General features: G+C 41.8%; 1 protein-coding gene across 1 annotated transcript in view; it reads left to right on the top strand.

Moving 5' to 3' along the window:
* The first annotated feature begins 1,927 nt into the window (after window positions 1–1,927).
* MIB1 (MIB E3 ubiquitin protein ligase 1) overlaps window positions 1,928–20,974 on the top strand; it is a 1,882,202-nt gene continuing 1,863,155 nt past the window's right edge. Inside the window, exon 1 of the mRNA XM_044065767.1 lies at window positions 1,928–2,713. Coding sequence (XP_043921702.1) covers window positions 2,485–2,713 — 229 coding nt within the window. The 5' untranslated portion in view covers window positions 1,928–2,484. The remainder of the gene's footprint in view (window positions 2,714–20,974) is intronic.

Genomic DNA, 20,974 nt, shown 5'->3' with positions numbered 1-20,974 from the left:
TTATGGCTCTCTGCTTTAAATCCCTTCCTTACTGTCAATACTAGTGTGCCACAGGGTTCCATTCTTGGCCCTCTATACTTTAACATATTCACTAACAATTTGTATAAATCCTCTCAGTAAGCTTTCCTCATACAATACGCTGATGATTTGCCCCTAATATGTATTTTCGACAGCCTAATATATCTTCAGAGAATTACTCAAGAACCTTTAACTCTGTTGAAAGTTGGCTACAGAATAATCACCTGCTACTAAATCCAAAGAAAAATCTAAATTACTTCTCCTTTTTTCCTAAATCTCATTTCCATGAAAAAAAAAACAACTTTAAAATTTCTTTCTTAAATGATAGCATGACTGAAGTTACCCACATGCAAAACTACTTCACATGACAATCAATGACAATCTTAAATTTAATTCACATATGCACAACAGCATCAAGAAAACCCATGAAAAACTAGGCACCCTACACAGAGGAAAGAAATTCCTTACAGACTCTGCCAAGGTAACTCTAGCTACCACTTCTTATCCTCTCTCCTATATGGAGCCCTTATCATAACCAACCTACAAGTCTCACTTAGTTCTAAACTTGAATAGTGCTATAAAAAAGTTGCCAGATTCGCTTGCAACAAACCTTATCGAACCCTTTTAGCACTAAAAACACTTAACTGGCTTGAGCTTCCCCTTCACCTATCTTATACTCAGCTCACTTTAACCCATAAAGGCTGGTATAGTGGTTAAAGTGTTTGCCTCACAGGCAAGAGATAAAAGGTTTGATCCTCACCAAGAGAAATCAGCTAGGCTTAAAATGGCTTAGAAGGGCAGTTAGCCTAGTACTCACCTATAAACTTAAAGTCATCCATACCCCATCCGCCTGCCCAGCAATTTGGCCCTACTCCAATACCATCTTCCAAATCATCCCCTTCAGTCAAATAATACACAACTGCTTACCATCTGCAAACCACAAAGGGCTGCTGGAGTCAGTCTCTATTCCATTAGTGTAGCTAGAACTTGGAATAAAATTCCTATATCAGTCAGGTTTATCTCATACTTTAACTTTTCAAACAATTACTAAAATACTTCCTCTCTGCCCCCTGGCTTTGCCCCTGCTCTCTATCTGTGACAAAGCTCTCCAGCACCCATCATCACCTTTGTTATGCCTTCCTTTAAAGTACTAAATCATTTAACTGCTTACTCCAATATAATACCTCACTTTTCTTAAACTACTATACCTACTTCCAATTAGCAGAACCAAATCACTATTACATTTCTACTTCTCTGTTAGCACTCATACTTCCTTAACTCCTCTAATACATCATTCTGCTGAATTTCTTAAACTACTCCTACCTATCGCACACAACTCTTCTAACTTAAGTCTCTATACAAGGCTTGTAAATTTAATGTTTGTGATTATCAATATAAATGTTATTACACTATTATGCTGCGTATTCACTGAAACTGCATTATAAAATGTTTTATTGCAATTATTGATTGCATTAAATATGATAGTTTTGTGCTTTCCTCCGCGGACCTCAGGTGAAAAAGGGCACTTGTTCCCAGTTTGATTTTCAATAAACAAATGTCAATAAATAAATACATACAAATAAACGAGTGAATGAATGCATGCTTCTGCAAGTAGACAAATAACTATAAACAATAAAAAATCGGTCAAATTGTGTTACTTCTGATGTACTGATCCACGGATCCGGCAAAGATCATATAACTAATAAATATATTAAAAAAAAAAAAATATATATATATATATATATATATATATATATATATATATATATATATATATATATTTAAAAAAAAAACACACCCCACTGGATGTCAAATCAATCCACTTCCGATGTTTGACATCCACAGCACCGATAAGGAGTACTGTAGCTAGGTTTAGCCTAAGTCACCTCAGTCAGTAGGCAATGTTAGCTCCGCTCGTTCTTTGGTTATAAAAAACATCTTCTAACGCTAGTAAAATTAGCCATCGTAGATTACCAAAAAAAACTTGATTTTGAACAAAATGTTGATTAACCAATGACTTTTTTAACAGAAGATCAAAACTGCTGAAAGGAAGTTGGATTATGTCTCTCTCTCTCTGAAAAGAGCCCTCCCAATATCTGTCGTCAAGGCACCATCGTACTGAAGTGGTTTCCAAGACCAGCGGGCGGCAATCACCCGGATGTTCAAGGAAGTGGTGTTGCGAGTACTGCCGGACTTCTGGGAATGTAGTTGTGAGAGATATTTCTGAATTCTGGAAGTTATAAAACCGAGTGAAAAAATCTCGTTAAGTATCTGCCTTGTCCTACTTTCTGTTGTCCGTTTCCGTGGAAGCTGTTGGAAGTACTGAGGAGACAAAAGGGAGGGGGTCGTACCCCCTCCCCAGTACCCTATGTTGAGCCACTAAGCAGTTTGGAGTTTGAAACTGGGAGTCTTGTTTCATTGCGGTCTTCTACATTTGATGTGCTATTTTATCAGATATCTCCTGCAATGAGTAACTCTAGGAATAATCGTGTAATGATGGAAGGAGTGGGGGCACGGGTGGTCCGGGGACCAGACTGGAAATGGGGTAAGCAGGATGGTGGTGAGGGTCACGTCGGCACTGTCCGTAGCTTCGAGAGCCCCGAGGAGGTGGTAGTAGTCTGGGATAACGGAACTGCGGCCAACTACCGATGCTCTGGTGCATACGATCTCCGGATATTAGACAGTGCACCTACAGGTAAAGCTGCTTTTCTATGTGTGCAACTTAATTTTCAAAAGACTGCATAACTTGTTTACGGTATTTTTAAGTGCATTGCTATGTTATTGTCTCTTTATTGTTTGCATGTACTCCCCCTTGCTAGATCAGGTTGTACGTGGTGTTGATTTTATGGAACTACGTTTTGTGGATAACCTTTTCTGGATTGTTCAAAGGTGTTTTAGTACAGGAATACTATCCTTGGGAGAGAGAGTGACAACTAACTTTAGTAGTGTATAGGCTTTTGGTGTCTGCAGTTTTGTGCACTGAAGTTTTGTGGGCACGCACGTGAATGGATTTTTGCAGTTGCGCACTGCGTGATCGCTTATTTTGCAGATGCAACTTTTTGATCTTTTGTGTTTTTTTTAACTTTTGTTTCGAAATATTTCATCTGTAATTAGGCTTGGTAATTTTGCTGTTGAAGTTGTGTCTCAAAGTGTATTTTTTGTAGTGGTGTTTTAAGAACATCTGTTGTCACTGTAATGCCGGCAGTTTTACAAACCAGGCATTGTTTTGAAAACAAAGCCCTTGCATGAGCTGATGCGTTTCTTTTCCGAAAGTGCAGTGTTGGACGTTAAATGGTTTAGTTGTTTTCTCAAGGTGATACAGCTTTCTGCAGTTTACAAAAAGATGATATTTTAAAGGCAAGATATTTGATTACGTTATTAGGTTACGGCTTATTTGGAGTAAAGCACTAACTTTTGCAGCTGTTGCATGTCAAGTTGTAGTATTGAAGTATGTCTAAGCTTTTTGCAAACATGCAGATAACACTTATATGTGAACACTTGTAATTTTGCAGTTTGTACTCGCAGCCATTGCAAAGGACAAGACTTTATAGTGCAAACAAAAACTCGCATTTATAACATTTCAATGGGAAATCGCAAATTCACCCTGGCCTGCCCCCCCCCCCCCCCCATGCTCTGATGAACAGATGTCAAGAGTAAGTAAGTTAATCCCCAACTAACATATCCCAACACACGTAACCCTTAGCTGCCCTCTTACTAACGCAACTCACCATATAGGCATCCAAGAAACTCTTGGACAAAACTAGTTGCGTGGCTAGGCTAGTAAAGACCTTGGTGGTTGTTAGAATAGTATGAACCTATAGGCATTATTTATGTTATTCATATTATACGTATTAGAAGAAACATGAAATGGTTTGTGTCCTAAAACTCTCCATCTCCGGATATTTGCTAAATTTTTTATTGTTGGCCCCCAAGCTCCAACTGTCCAACAAGTGACCCTGCCACATAAAGAGGGACAAAATGCTTTTTTATATGAATAATTTACCCATTCAGCAGTAGAAAAGTATGGTTGTGAGCACTGGCAAATAATTTTGATAGTGCATTTCATTAATACAAAATTTGTTCGTGAGTGTTGTTTCCCTGCATAAACTGGTTGTTTTTTAAAATATATCTTACGTTTAAGTTCAAAAGAGTTGCCAGCAGAATTAGTAGCAGGCTCACCACATATTCCCATCACTTACTCTATGCACATAGCCGGCCTTAGGCATAGGCCAACTAGGTGGCTGCCTAGGGCGCCACTGTAGCAGGGGCACTTTTCCAGTATTTATTTGGTGTAGGTAGACCAGAATGGGGGCACCAGATGGTGTGGTAGGGGACACCATGGAGCCCTTTTGCCTAGGGCACCAGTTGACCTAAGGCCGCTCCTGTGTATGCAGTGCTTATTCTGATATTGTGCCTCTTTTTATTCTTTTTATTTTTTGTCATTTTACCTCTGAGGTTATGCCCCTTTGGAGAAGGGACATGCCTGTTAACTCATAGAAGTGGTATTCTACCCATTCCTGGGATGGCACAGTCTTGGAGTTGCCCTGTATAAGTATGTGTGGGGAAAGCTTTTTTGAAATTGGTTTTATTTATTAGATACAGAAACTGATTTAGATGCTACTGTATTTTTTTTGTGGATGACCCAGGGCCATTATCTTTTTAAGTGATTTGATGTTGACACGTGCAATGTAAATGGAGACGGAACATTCTGTGTATTAAATTGCTAGGTGTGGTTATACAGGAAGGTTTGTACTACTGTAAAACCACTTGGTAAACAGTTGTCGCCCTTCTCATCACTGCCACTTTTGGAACAAGATTCACATCCACCTCGTACCTCTTTTAACTGTTAATTTTGGTTCAGGTGTTTGTTCCAGCCCTCTTTAAATCTGTGATTTTATGGTACAGCAAGTGATGATTACACTATCAAATAGTGACAAACAAGCTAATGCTTGTTAACGCAAATTATAAGTCTGTCAGCTTCCTAATTCAACATTATAAGTGTTAGTATCCCCAATTTTGACTGTTGTCCTAGACATCTGCCCTAGGGCATTTATAAGCCTAGCCAGGGTATGTTTGGCTTTCGCCACCCATTTTAAATTAATTTTGCTATGCCCTTTTTCGAGGTTAGTATACTGTGCCTCTGTCTAACAGTGACACAGAAGTGATACTCGGGGTAAACTTACGATCTCCCATCCACTCATCAAGATTCCTCTTGAAGAGAGTCAATGAGGGACTCTGCCTAACCTGGACTGGGATTTTATTCCAGAGTGAAGGGAGCCTCTGGGTTATGAATCTGTCCCTCCAGCATGTCCTATTTATTTCACTGCTGAGGTTCAAGTCTCTCGAGCGCGTAGCTCGATGGGAATTGGATTTTCTGAGGTGCAGCATGTCCATTAATTCCGGGTTGGACATGGCTTTATACGTCAGGCACAGATCACCTCTGAGCAGGCGGTATGCCACTGAGTAGAGCTGGAGTTTCTTTAACCGGGCAGCATATGGCATCTGTTTGAGCCCTTTGATCCTCTTGGTGAGGTACTTTTGGGGTCTTTCCAGTTGCTGCAGGTGTCTGGTAAAGTACATCCCAAAAGGGGCATTGTACTCAATTATGGGCCTGATGAGGGATGAGTAAAGAGGCACGATGACCTCCCCTGATCTAGATGTGAATCCCTTCATGATTAGGTGGGCTATATAAAATGTTTTTCTAACCACTTTGGCCATGTGGTTGTCAAATGAGAGATTGCTATCAACTTGGGTTCCCAGGTCCCTAATTACTACTTCTATACTTAATTGATTACCACCTATGTGGTAATTTGTGGGCACTTTGTTTTTGCCAAAGGGGATGACTATACACTTTTTGGCGTTTAGCTTGAGGCCATGGCTCTGGCACCAGTTGTTTGTTTCTATGGGACCCTTTTGGAGGATGCTTGTGTCGGCTGGAGAGTCTATTATGGCGCCCAGTTTGCAGTCATCTGCGAACTTGGTCAGCCACAGTCCTTCCGTGTTGGCTTGTACCTCTGAGAAATATATACCGAACAAGAGAGGTCCCAGGACTGAGCCTTGTGGGATGCCACTTGTAACTGGTTTGGAGTCTGACATGGCTCCAGCAATTCTAACCATGTGGGTTCTGTCCTTGAGCCAGTTTGCAACCCATATCTATAATGCCCGAGTGGGGTATTGTATTGAAGGCTTTTGCGAGGTCCAGGTAGGCTGTGTGGACCACCTTCCTCTCGTCAATGTCCTTGGTGACTGTTTCAAAGAAATCGACCAGGTTTAAGAGGTAGGATCTGCCCTTAACAAAGCCGAACGTGGTAGGATCCAGTGTCAGTAGGTCCCCAATATCTTTATTTATGAGGTCCATGATGATCCTTTCCATAGCTTTGCAGACAAAGCTAGTCAGGCTTATGGGGTGATAGTTTCCAGGATCCGTTGAGGCACCACCTTTGTGGAGAGGGACCACTGTTGCTGTACACCACTCTTTGGGTACATATCCTGTAGTAAGGCTGAGATTGAACAGTAGTTTTATGTTTGGGTTTATCTCTTCTTGGAGTTCATGTAGGACGCAGCCCGGGACACCATCTGGTCCCATTGATGCTGTGTTTTTTTGCTTTGGAGAGGGCAGCTCTTACCTGAGCATCTGAGATGTCAGGGGGGCAGCACTCTGCTGGGATAGATATTTGCCCTTTTGGTGGGGAAGGGGGGGAGAAGTTTGCGCTGAACCTGTCAGCTAGGATGTTGGCAATGTCTGTGGGTTTGGTGTATTTTGTCATTTTGGACTAATTCTGAGCATATCTGGGAAATCCCACCCAGGTTCCTAACATAACTAAAGAAAGCCTTGTGATTATCCTTAGTGTCTTGTGCAATTTGTCTCTCGAAGCTGGCCTTGGACGATTTTATGAGTGCCCGTAGTTTTTTGCTAATACTGATCAGAGATGCCTTCCCTGTTTGGGATTTTGCTCTATCATGTAGTAGCTTCCTCCTTCTATTGTGTAGTTTGTTTATGGCTGGGATCCACCAGACAGGACGTCTGCCTTTGGAGGATTGGGTCTTGGTTTTATTTGGGATTGCATGATCCATGCATTCCTGAAGGTGTTCATAGAATGTGTTTATAAAGGATTCTGCGGTCTGGGCCGTATTTTCCACAGGCCCGGGGGCTTTGAAGGATTCCACCTCTGTTTTGAGGAGTGTGAAATTTGCTTTAGAGAAGTTTTTCACTGTGGTTTTCAGGGCAGGGGATGGAGTCGGGATGTGAATATCCAGTGAGATTAGTTTATGGTCTGATCTTACCAGTGAGGGATACACTTTTGGTCTGGAGCATAGAGTCCCCATGTTGGTGATGATCAGGTCCACTATGTTTTCCCCTCTTGTGGGAGTGGTAACAAGTTGTTCCATAGCATTTGAGTTTATAAATTCTAGGAACCTTTGGGCTAGGGAGTTGGAGCTAGAGCAATGCTCCCAGTCTATGTTTTTGGGTAGTTGAAGTCGCCCAATATAATGGTGTTTGGAGAGACCTTCATATTTTCCAGTGTTCTCAGGAAGGCCGAGTGGGGTTCCTGGGTTTGGGAGGGTGGTCTGTAGCAGGCTATAAACTGGAAGGCAGTTTTACCCACTGTTAGTTGCACATGGATAGTCTCTGATGCTTCGTGCTGTGCCACCAACCTGGAGGTGTTGGTATCTTTGACGAATATTGATACTCCCCCTCCTTTTCTGGTTCGGTCCAAGTTTGGGGCCAAAAGGCATGGCATGAGGTATAACCTGGTAGTGCTGGGGTGCTCTCGGGAGCTTTGAACCAGGTTTCTGTTACTGCACAGATATCGATGTTCTCCATGCTAAGGAGAGTTTTGAGTGCATGCATCTTGAGGTTTAGACTTCTGGCATTGAGTAGCATTACTCTTAGTTTCTTATCCCTTGTGATACCTATGGAGGTGGGTTTGTCTTTTGAGCCTTGCCTATAAAAGGCACTATGGGGTTAGCAAGAGCCTTTGCCAATATCCGAAAGCCCAGGGGTGACAGGTGCAAGCCGTCCCTAGCGAAGCATTGTGGCTTGTCGAGCATGTCATCCCAGGCTGACAGGCATTGGCTCCCCTTTGAATGACACCAATACTTAAGCCAATTGTTCATTTTGAAACCCTCATGAAAGTAGAGACTAGTGACTCTTCTGAACTTCAACCACAAATTAATAATTGCTGAGAAATTGAAACTGCTTGTGACATATATGTATTTATTAAAAATTCATCAGTGTAAATCTAAGGGTTATGTTTACACTGATGCATTTTTGGTAAATACATGAATATTAGTTATTCAGTATATAATTGTGTTTCTGCTTCACAAATTGCACATCCCATGGTGTGTACTTGCTGCTGTGCATGTGTGTATGGGTGCAACATTCCCTTGTTCCCTTCCTACTAATGACTAGATAAAGAAAATAGTAAAATGGAAGCTGAATGCCTCCTATACATGTTTCAGCATGCATTTATTGATTGACAGACATCCTGGATATGAGTAATGGTGGCCATGTCAAGAAAAACTTCACTCCACCACTAGTTTATCCCGTTTGCAGGTTGCGAAATGCACTTAACTGTACCAAACTTTCTGTCATAAGTGTACATTTTAGCTAGCAGATTCAGGAGATTCTCTCTCTCTCTCTCTCTCTCTCTCTCTCTCTCTCTCTCTCTCTCTCTCTCTCTCTCTCTCTCTCTCTGTCTCTCTCTCTCTCTCTGTCTCTCTCTGTCTCTCTCTGTCTCTCTGTCTCTCTCTGTCTCTCTCTCTCTCTCTCTCTCTCTCTCTCCTCCGATGCCCTCTCTGTGGGAGAAATAAAGATGTCTTGTTGAAGTTTCAAGCTTAGCTCTCAACCTTCCTTCCCTAAAATAAGGAACACTATCCATCATAATGTGGAACACATTCTAACTGCTTACTAACAACTTCAACTAGGTGGATCGCAGGATGGTTAAAATATGCTGGTTTTACTTGTGTTGAAGGTCTAATATGATTAATTTTTATTTACCATTGATTTCATTTAAAAAATTTCCAACACAATGTGTGATGGACCCTTTCAATGTGGAACTTTGAGGAACATGGACTTTTTAAGATGCCAAATGTGGTACATTCCTTGTAACGAGGTACACCTGAGAGGCATGGTTTCAAGTAATTTATTCATTCAAGTAGGTAGATGGGCTAGTATTTTTTTTTCTAATACGTTACGTTCAACAGGTCTGTTATTTAAAGTCCGTTACAGGCAATCATGGCAGGGTCCAGAGGAGCTGATTGGAGGAAAATGTGTTAGATGGAAAAACAGAGCCATTCCCAAAGTTTAGAGGTAGTCCTTACGTGAATATGCTTGAAAGGCCTGTGGGGATTTACCAGCTCACAGCCTTTGAAACCTCATTCTTAAAATGTTTTTATATTTAAAGGAGAACCAACATGTTTGTTATTTCCTACATTTTAACACCACTCTGGGACTATTTACAGGTTTTCCAATATTTTTATACATAATTTCTGAGTCTGACCACATGGGTCTGGCATCTTGAAGTAATTCAGATTGTTTAGTCTGCCTCTAGGTATCCTGCAGACAGTGCAGTGCTTGTCTTTAAAAAGTTGCATCATGCAGGCCTCTTTCTTCTTAAATCTCCTGTCACTGGATTGATTTTTACATGCAGACACTGCCGTCTTTCACTCTGTTAAAGTAACATTTCATGCCATTCAATTACTACTTAAAACACAAACGGTGCAAATGCCACAGAACAGACTTTCAGAGTGCTTTTTACTGCTGCTTCTTTTTAGAATGGCTAAACTGCATTTTTTTGTTTTGTGAAGCCTGAATTGTACTACTTTGACTCCTCTCCCATCCCCCTTCACACCTAGCTGTCAAAGTGCTAATGGTAATCTGAGCTGCTACCTGCTGTGATTGACATTTACAGCAGGAGACTTGAATTGTGTACTGTTACCTAGTTCTAGCCTTTACTTTTTAGGTAAGGGAAGGACCAGGGAGTTGTGACATCACAGCATGGGTGGGTTTTTAGGAAGGTCATGATGTCAGTTTGGGGAGAGAATTGGCCCGAAAACTACCTGTATTCAGTGGCCTTGATGACATCAGTGAATTGGAGACTTTTTCAGGACCGGATAAAAGTGTTTTGAAAGTGAAACCACCACAATACAGTAAGGTACTGTTCTAGTGGATAGACAGTCAGTTTAAAATATTTTAAATGCTGTATTGTGTCATAGCAGGGACAATAAATAGGGAGAAAAAGGATAGAGAACTTGAGAATTTAATAATAGAATCCTGTTGTTGTCCTTTTAACTTCCTCTTTCGGCTTTTCCTGGTTAGGGGTCGTCACAGCAGAACTCTCGTCCGCTAATGATTGGCAGTAGATTTTATTTACAGGTGCCGAGGTGCCAGCTCGATGCCCAACCTTCAACTAAAGCACACCATTCTACGCATGTCTTTTGAATGCCACTCGACCGTGGGGAGGACATGCAAACTCCACACAGAAGGCGCTCCAGCCGAGAATCAAACGGGATAACCTCTTGCTGTGAGGCAACAACGCTACCGCTGCACCACCGCGGCTTACCTTTTCATTGTTGTCCTTTAACTAACAAACAAAAAAAAATAACATACCATGCGCTACCACTACAGAACTATATTTAAAAAAGTATTTTCGCCTGAACTTCAAGTCCATCTGATGGTTTGTAAAGTGGTTTATAGTTAGAGTATTGAAAATACCTGCTTTTACAAGCCTGCCACTAGACTTTAAGGCTGTTTTGTATCGTATGTAATGAGAGAGACTGTCTATGTTCGTGGAGCTCATATTCCTTGAAGCAAATTATGAAAGCTTTATTGCATAACTTTTTCCAGTCTTACAAACACTGTCAAGGACAAGTATCGCACATAATGTTAGAAGCTATGTCCATTTTTATGGGACTTATGTTTCCTGAAATATGTTATGGAAGACTAAAAAAAAAGGATTATAGTGTCTGCTTATAAGAGACTTGTATACATGTGCCACCAGTCCCCATTCTTCTTCCTGATGAAGACATACTTTTTATATAGGTTCATAGGTTCATACCAGGCTATCTGCCCGAGGGCATCCATAAGCCTAGCCATAGTTTTGTGGCTTACGCCACCCCTTAGTTTGGAGAAACTATGCCCATTATTTAGCTGTGCCTCTGTCGAGCAGTGACACTGAGGTAACCCCTGGGGTGTATCTGCGATCTCCCATCCATTGGTCAAGATTCCTCTTGAACAAGGCCAGCGAGGTGCTCTGCCTCACATAAACCGGGATTTTGTTCCACAGCATAGGGAGTCTTTGGGTGATGAATCTATCCCTCCAGCACGTCCTATTAATAACCGTGTCAAGGTTTAAGTCACCCGCCCTTGTGGCTCTGAGGGATCTAGATTTTTTAAGTTGAAGCATATTCATCAAATCTGGGTTTGACATGGCCTTGTATGTCAGGCATAGGTCACCTCTGAGTAAGCTGTACGCAACTGAATATAACTGGAGTTCTTTCAGTCATGCAGCATAAGACAGATTTTGAGACCCTTTATCCTTTTGGTGAGGAACTTTTGTGGCCTCTCCAGCTGCTGCAAGTGTCGGGTCAGATACATTCGAATGGGGCATTGTACTTGATCATTGGTCTGATGAGTGATGAGTATAGGGAGACTATGACTTCCCTTGATCTAGATGTGAATCCCTTCATGATAAGGTGGGCAATGTAGAAGGTCTTCCTAACTACTTTAGCAATATGAGTGTCGAATGACAGGCTACTGTCAACCTGGGTTCCCAGGTCCCTAATAACTTCTTCTGTGTTCAGGGAGTTGCCACCTATATGGTAGCTAGGGGTAACCTTATTTTTCCCGAAGGGTATGACTATGCATTTCTTGGCATTTAACTTGAGGCCATGGCTCTGGCACCAGTTATCCATTTCTGTGAGACCCTTCTGAAGGATATCTGTGTCGGATGTGTTCTCAACTACGCCCAGTTTGCAGTCATCTGCGAACTTTGTCAGCCATAACCCTTCTGTGTTTGCTTGTACTTCAGAAAAGTAGATGCCAAACAAGAGTGGGCCCAGGACTGAGCCCTGTGGGACACCACTTGTGACGGGCTTTGAGTCTGACATGGCGCCAGCAACTCTGACCCTGTGGGTTCTGTCACTCAGCCAGTTTGCAACCCATCTTGTAATGTATGGGTTTACATTTAAGTTGATGAGTTTTTCAATGATACCCGAGTGGGGTATTGTATCGAAAGCCTTCGCCAGGTCTAGGTAGGCTGTATGGACTGCCTTTCCTCGTCAATGGCCTTGGTGACTGTTTCAAAAAGTCAACCAAGTTTAAAAGGCATGATCTGCCTTTGACAAAGCCAAACTGGGTTGGATCCAAAGTCTGCAAATTCCCTATGTCTTTATTTATGAGATCCATTATGATCCTTTCCATGGCTTTGCAGATCAGGCTTGTCAAGCTAATGGGATGGTAATTTCCAGGGTCGGTGGAGGCACCGCCTTTGTGGAGTGGGACCACAGTCGCTGCGCCACTCCTGGAGTGCGTATCCGGAGGTGAGACTAAGATTAAACAGCTGTCCTAACTGTGGGTTTAATTCCTCGTTGAGTTCATGGAGCACACAGCCGGGGACACCATCAGGTCCCATGGATGCTGTGTTCTTTGCCTTGGAGAGAGCAGTTCTCACCTGAGCGTTTGAGATGTTTGGGGGGCTACAATCATTTGGTATAGATATCTCTTCTTTAGGCGGGGAGGGTGGGGAGAAGTTTGCACTGAACCTGTCAGCCAGTATGTTGGCAATGTCTGTAGGATCAGTAATCTTCACATCATTTTGAACTAATTCTGAGCATATCTGGGAGTTTCCTCCTAGGTTTCTGACATAGCTAAAGAATGCTTTATGGTTGTCTTTGGAGTCCTTAGCTTTGGATGATTTTATGAGAGCTCAGCTTTTTACTTATAGTGATCAGCGGTGTCTTACCTTTTAAGGATTTTGCTCTATCTTGTAGTAGCTTTCTCCTTTTATTGTAGAGTTTGTTTATAGCTGGGGTCCACCAGACTGGACGCTTGCCTTTGGTACAAAGAGTCTTTGTTTTGCTTGGGATTGCCTGATCCATGCAGCCCTGCAGGTGCTGGTAGAAGGCATTTGTAAGTGATTCAGCGGTTTGAGTAATGTTAACCGCCGGCTCAGGGGCCTTAAAGGAGACCACACTAGTCTTTAGAAGTATGAAGTCGGCTTTCGAGAAGTTCTTTACTGTGGTCTTTTTCATTTCGGGTGGGGGCGGGATGAGGACCTCCAGCGAGATTAGTTTGTGATCAGATCTCACCAGTGAGGGGTATACTTCTGGCGTTGAACATTGTGCTCCCATGTTCGTGATGATGAGATCAAGTATGTTCTCTCCTCTTGTGGGGATGGTGACTAGTTGTTCCATGGCATTTGAGTTTATGAATTCCAGGAACCTTTGGGCTAGAGTGTTTGGGCTTGAGTAGTGTTCCCAGTCTATATTAGGGTAGTTGAAGTCACCTAGTATGATGGTGTTCGGAGATACATTTATCCCCTCCAGTGTTTTCAGGAAGGCCATGTGAGGTTCCTGAGTTTGCGAGGGTGGCCTGTAACATGCTACAATTTGCATAGCAGTCTTGCCTATGGTTAATTGCACCTGGATGGTTTCCGATGCATCGTGCGATGCCACCAATCTTGAGGTGTGGGTGTCCTTGATGAATATGGATATCCCTCCTCCTTTCTTGGTATTGTCCGGGTTTTGTGGCCGGAGCATGATATGAGGTAAAACCTGATAGTGCTGGGGTGCTCTCAGGAGCCTTGAACCAGGTTTCTGTCACAGCACAGACATCGATGTTCTCCATACTGAGAAGGGCCTCGAGTGCGTGCATCTTGAGGTTGAGACTTCTGGCATTGAGCAGCATTACCCTTAGTTTTTTTTCTTTGTTTTGTTCTAGGGTGGTAGGTTTGGAATTTGAGCCTTGCCTAAAAAAGGCACTATGGGGGTGGCAAGAGCCTTTGCCAAAATCCGGAATCCCAGGGGTGCCAAGTGCAAGCCGTCCCTTGCGAAGCAGCGTGGCTTGTCCAGCATGTCATCCCAGGCAGACAGACATTGGATCCCCTTTGAATGACACCAGAGTTTAAGCCAATTGTTAAAACTGATCATCTTATCTCTGTATTGTGGCATCATTCTTGGTGAAGGTAGGATACTGCTCAAGGTCAGGGTCATACCTGCCTGGGCTACATAATCAGAGAGCTCCTCTATGTCTCTTTTCATGTAGTCCAGGAGGTGCGTCTCAGGTCGTTTACACCAGCGTGGACAATGATTGAGTCGTACTTGTACCTGCTGTTGAGAGACCTGAGTGCATGCGTTATGTGGCGGATTCTAGCACCCGACAGGCAGCTTACTGTGACCTTCTCCTTACTCAGTCTGGTGGCGGCGTCAGTGTGTCTGACTATGGAGTCACCAATGACTAGTGTGTCTGGCATAGTGTTTGGCTTTAAGGGCTGTGACTGCTTGACACTCTGACTGTGTGGTCTATGTGATGCAGGTGTTGAGTTCTGAGGTGGTAGTTGTTTGGGTGTCTGCTTTGGTGGCCTCTGCTGTTTTGGTAGATTTTTGATCAGAGCCTCCGAGTATGTCTTTGTGTGTTTATGTGTATGATTTGAGGTTGTGATGGTATTATGTGAGACTGGTTCTATAGTGTGTGTGGTTACCTTCTCCTCCTGTCTGGTCTTGCCAGTCCTATGTTGAGAGCTCAGCCTCCAGTTTGGCCGTATAGTTGCATCTCTGCATGTATTTGTGTTTTGTGGGAGGAGGAGAGGGTTGTCTGTGTACATGAGGCAATTGTAACATTGCCTCAATAATCTGGGTTCACCAGCTGAGCAGGAGAGGATATTAGCAACTGATCCTCGACATGCTAGAAGGAATAGACAGAAAAACTTAAAAAGGTTTTGGGGATGTGGGTGACCGAGAAATGGGGTTTGCTTTTTGGGGTACTTTCTATAACAAGAGTGCTGTATCGAGGTGATAAGTACTGTAGGAGCAAGTGCTTAGCTATACGGATAGAGAATAGAGTACTTGGGAGTCAAGTAGAGATAATTTATAGTTGGAGGATACACTAAATAGAACAGTAGTACACTTTGAGGAAGGTAGTTTTAAGGGAAAATTTGAAGAGTGAACTTTAGGTAGCCCTAATAGTTTAAATCTGCTTAACCAGCTGCCCTAGTGTGCACGGTAGCAGCTCAGCTAAGCGTGCTTTATAGCAGGGGGCTGGAAAAAACAGGAAATGACCCAAAATGGCCAACAAATTACAAGTTGCTGCTTCTAACCACTCCTCTGAGGACAAACAAGCAGCTCAGTACTCCCCACTCCCACTAGTGAGTAAAGAAACTACCTCTGGCCACACAAGAAAATGGAGGAACACAGAAACCAAATACAAAGCCCAGGGATCAGCAAAATCTGATCACTGGAACAACTAGCAAGTAAAGTTTAGGAAAGGAGAAATTTTTTTTGTTTTTTTTTTTCAAACAGACAGGAAAAAATGCAGTAAATGCTTTGTTTTCGACTAAATTGCTATCAAAGGCTGGTACACTTGAGTGTATTAGCCTGTTAGTTACTTTTAAGCAATACTTTAGCCCACAAGTGCAAACAATATAAGCTCACAAACACAGGAAAATAAGGCAATAAAACAGTAATAAAGGCACAAACAGTAGTCAAAAAGCTTAAAAGATCGAAAAATGCAAACAAAAAGTTTTAAAAAATACTTATGATCAAGAAAGTTGCTTTTTCTGCTCTCTGCTGGCTTAGGAACTCTGCAGGGGACCACGAGGAGCTATGCCAAGTTCTCTAATGCCAGAAAAGCCCGCCAAAGCGTGCTTTATAGCAGGGGGCTGGAAAAAACAGGAAATGACCCAAAATGGCCAACAAATTACAAGTTGCTGCTTCTAACCACTCCTCTGAGGACAAACAAGCAGCTCAGTACTCCCCACTCCCACTGGTGAGTAAAGAAACTACCTCTGGCCACACAAGAAAATGGAGGAACACAGAAACCAAATACAAAGCCCAGGAATCAGCAAAATCTGATCACTGGAACAACTAGCAAGTAAAGTTTAGGAAAGGAGAAATATTTTTTTTTTTTTTTTTTTTTCAAACAGACAGGAAAAATGCAGTAAATGCTTTGTTTTAGACTAAATTGCTATCAAAGGCTGGTACACTTGAGTGTATTAGCCTGTTAGTTACTTTTAAGCAATACTTTAGCCCACAAGTGCAATCAACAATATAAGCTCACAAACACAGGAAAATAAGGCAATAAAACAGTAATAAAGGCACAAACAGTAGTCAAAAGCTTAGAAGATCGAAAAATGCAAACAAAAGTTTTAAAAATACTTATGATCAAGAAAGTTGCTTTTCTGCTCTCTGCTGGCTTAGGAACTCTGCAGGGGACCACGAGGAGCTATGCCAAGTTCTCTAATGCCAGAAAAGCCCGCCAAAGCGTGCTTTATAGCAGGGGGCTGGAAAAAACAGGAAATGACCCAAAATGGCCAACAAATTACAAGTTGCTGCTTCTAACCACTCCTCTGAGGACAAACAAGCAGCTCAGTACTCCCCACTCCCACTGGTGAGTAAAGAAACTACCTCTGGCCACACAAGAAAATGGAGGAACACAGAAACCAAATACAAAGCCCAGGAATCAGCAAAATCTGATCACTGGAACAACTAGCAAGTAAAGTTTAGGAAAGGAGAAATATTTTTTTTTTTTTTTTTTTTTTTTTCAAACAGACAGGAAAAATGCAGTAAATGCTTTGTTTTCGACTAAATTGCTATCAAAGGCTGGTACACTTGAGTGTATTAGCCTGTTAGTTACTTTTAAGCAATACTTTAGCCCACAAGTGCAATCAACAATATAAGCTCACAAACACAGGAAAATAAGGCAATAAAACAGTAATAAAGGCACAAACAGTAGTCGAAAGCTGAAAAGATCGAAAATGCAAACAAAAAGTTTTAAAAAATACTTATGATCAAGAAAGTTGCTTTTTCTGCTCTCTGCTGGCTTAGGAACTCTGCAGGGGGACCACGAGGAGCTATGCCAAGTTCTCTAATCATGTGGGGGGTAGTCACTTAGAACCATACTAGGTGAGTCCAATTTTTTGAAAAATACATGCATCCAGAGAAATAGCTTACAGTAGAAACAAGTCCCAGTGTTCATTTTTACAGAGCTCATGTTTGTGCACAATTGGGAGGAAAAATTGAAGTGAAGTTTTGGACTGCAGAACCTTTTGTGTGGCTAGAACATCTATACCTGGTTGCTGTGGGGTGTCCATACTGAGAGGGAGAATGCCCCTGGTTTCAGAGTGTGGTTGCATAGTCTGGGGTGTTCACTATCAAGCCTCCTCGTGGGTCTAGCAGTTAGTGATGGCTGTTCTGTTCAGATTCTTCCTGTCTTCAAGTTCCAGGTGGTGAGGTAGTGCAGAAGAGTGTTAACCAATCTACTGAAAGGGTTTGGGTGCCATGGAGCACAGGGTGGAGTTAAATGATATAAGAGGCTGATGTATTCCAGTATAGGTGTATGCTGTCATTCAAATTAGGAGGCTAGTGTTTGGCCCCTTTTCTCACGCCTAACAACAGAAGGAAGGCCCCAGTCCCAAATGAGTAGTAGAAAACATTTTCAAATACTTTAAAGTTGCTTTTAAGTTTTTACACATCATGAGGTAAAACGTTAACAGCTACTGTTCAGGTTTGTCCGCATTTTGAGAACACAATAAAAGAAAATGACAAAAATAAAAAGTGTCTTGCATCTTGTGTTACTAGTTCACCAGATAAACCGTAACAAAGTAGATGCAGTGATCTACAGATCTAATTTCTTGACTGTTTTTTTTCATATTAACGGCAACAATTTAATTAATGTTCAGGTCCTGACTGAAACAGTACAGGTGCTATAGCTGTATGATTTTGTTTTAATTTCCTGAATGCAAGCACAGTCTAATGGAAATTTTAATTTTCACATTTTAATGGAAATGCTTGAGTTTAGACTAGGGTGCACTAGCTATCTATAAAGATAGTACTTAATACATTTAATATAACAGTGCACAAAGAGTGATGGCTAGGCAATTATTTGCATACCTTATTCACCTCCAGAAGTTTCATACTTCATTTATTATCACTGAACTGCTTGCCACTGCACCTTTTTTAATTGGTAATTACATTTCTCCTCTTGTGTTGGCCACGGTGGAACAGTGTTTAGCATTGTCGCTTCACAGCAAGAGGTTCTTCAGTTTGGTTCTTGGCTGGAGTGCCTTCTGTGTGGAGTCCGCATGTCCACCCTGCGGTCGAGTGAGTTTTAAAGACATGCAGTAGGTTTTGTGTGTGTGTGTGTGTGTGTGTGTGTGTGTGTGTGTGTGTGTGTGTGTGTGTGTGTGTGTGTGTGTGCCTTCTGTGAAGGTTGGGTGCCAGGCTGGCAACTTGATACTGTAAAAACTCCTCTGCCAATCAATATGCGGACCGGTGATCCGCTGAGGCGACTCCTAATGGAAGAAGCCAAAAGACATTGCTTTTACATTATTGCTGTTCTATTTCTCTCAGCAGAGAGTGCTCAGAGCTGTTAGGTTAATTGTCTGCACATGCAGACAGCTTGCCTTAGCATAGTAGCAGTCAGCAGTGGGAGGAGAATTGGTAGTACCTTTTGCAGATGCATGAAAGAATCTTGGTAAATACACCATTCTGACTTCCATTAAAAATATATGACTCATTCCATTTTCCAGACTTTTCATCATTTAGTCTTGGTTTACAAACCTGTTTGCTTAAAAATCCTTTGTGTATAATTTAAGCCAAGGACATTAATCTAGATGTCCATCCCTCCATCCTTACGGCAGTGGAAATTAACTTAATTCTGTAATATGACCAATACACTTTAATACCCCCACCTACTCCAGCAGCCCAAGATCACATTATATTAACTTGAACTTGCTTCTTTTAAGCCTCTCTCATCTTGTTACAATGTAAAGCCTGTGTACATTACAACTAGGGATATATCTTGCTTTAATATCTTTAACATATACAGCAATCACTAATAACACTCACCCCCACCTCACATTTAAAATATCCCTGACTGCACACTATACAAAACTGTTTGCAGTAGAAAAGGCAGTTTATTTTGTGAACATCTTATACAAATGTTAAGAAGAAAAGTTGTTTTACTTGCAGTTCTTCATTCTTTTCAGTGCCCTACCCAAACATTATTATGTACACAACTTTATACCATTAAAGTTCACACACTGGTTAAAATAATCCAGTCTTTCTCATCCACTTTTTCTTGCAGTCACATTGCATGTCAGTTCCTGTATCCAGTGGGATTGATGCTTTTATAGTTTTCATATGTTCACTAATTTCAGAAACTCTGGTGTTCTTTCTGATTATAGTCATCATCCCAACACCAGCCTCTAGTTTACTTCTCAGATACTCTTGATTCCTCTCTTCACCTCCCACTCTTTTTTTTTTTTTTTTTTTTTTTGTTTTTCTGTCTTTCAAAACATTCTCCTTTGGAACAATGGAAAAAGTTTTACTGGCGAAGTCTCTGTTTGTTTGGGTTTTGCGATTCTTAATAGTAAGAGGCAGAATTCCCTAATGCTTGCTGGCTCACTGTTTGTTGGATAAGCTTTATTTCCTTTTCCTGAAACATCTGCATCAAAAGTATCTTTGGTCCTCCAGGAAAATATTCTCAAGATACCTGTTTGCTGGGACAGACTTCCATCTCTTTTCCCTAATGTGCAATGAATAATTAGGTCATGTCCCTCAAGCATTCTGCTGTCCCCAATTTTTAATACGGAACCAGTCTTTCTGCTGGTATGATTGCATCTTTAGTCTTGTAGGTCTTGGTTGCTTTTGTAAGAATTTGGAACATACATATGATGCACTTTCTCAATTAACAGATCCTGCTGTGGGATTTGAGACTTTTGAAAGGTCTTTGCAGTGTGGATCCAGGCCTCTCACTGAGATGGGATGGTGCCGGGTCTTTACCCGACTGAAGCAGATATTGTCTTGGAAAGTATTTGAATTAACTGTCTGCCTTACAGGGATTCATAGAAATTGTTGAATTTTGGTCTTTTTGTAGATGTTTGTTAAGGTTGTCTATTTGTGTAGGATAGGGGAGTTTGTTCATGGCGTACTTGGATTCTTCTCCTAGGTTCTTTTTCGCCTCTTTGCCTATCAACCGTCAAGGCCTTTCACATTGGTCTTCAGCCATTTGTCTCCCCTTTACTGGGTATTTCAGCATGGAGGTAAGAGGGGTTGTTATACAGGGAGTTGTGGAAGGTGATTTGTGCTCTCACTGCATCTGCCAATCTCCTAAGTGGCTAATCTCATCAGACACACCACCACGAAGTTCTGTTGTGTCCTCCACATGCATGCACATTCTTCCAGATATGAGGGCCACCACCTTGGTAGAACCAGTCCCACCTACCCAGTCTTATGTCTTTTCATTGCCTGTAAATTTTCTCTTGCTGGTGTCAGAAAGCCAGACCTGTATCACCCCTCTTCCTCCCAGATGGGTGAGCTGATCACATTAATCCTCTCGCTCACTTGGTTATTTCAGTGCCTGAGTTGCTACTGGAAATGTGTTCTTAGGCAGTGCTTTATCTCGCTATTTCACGCAGACAGGCTTATGCCAAGGTTTTATTCCTGGAACACATAAAATATTTTAATGAGTTTGTCATCCATGGTTGCTGTGCATGTTTTCCCCTGAAATATTTTAATATGGGTAAGCTAAGCAGAATCCTCATGCAGGATTTAATGACACGCAGGTTAACGTGTTATCAACAGTGTCTGCATGGTCTAAGATATGCCAGTTGGCAAAAATTCCTGTTTCTGATGGAAGTTGTGCGCTATTGCAGACTGTCTAAGGTAACCTGATGGTAAAGGTTGCATGGTGATTACTGATGAGTAGACCAGTGGCTTGGATGTTAAAGACAAAAAA

The sequence above is a fragment of the Protopterus annectens genome, chromosome 3.part0 (genome assembly GCF_019279795.1).
Source record: "Protopterus annectens isolate FY-2018-M chromosome 3.part0, PAN1.0, whole genome shotgun sequence".
Lineage (NCBI taxonomy): Eukaryota > Metazoa > Chordata > Ceratodontiformes > Protopteridae > Protopterus > Protopterus annectens.
This window is presented reverse-complemented; position numbering and strand designations above follow the sequence as displayed.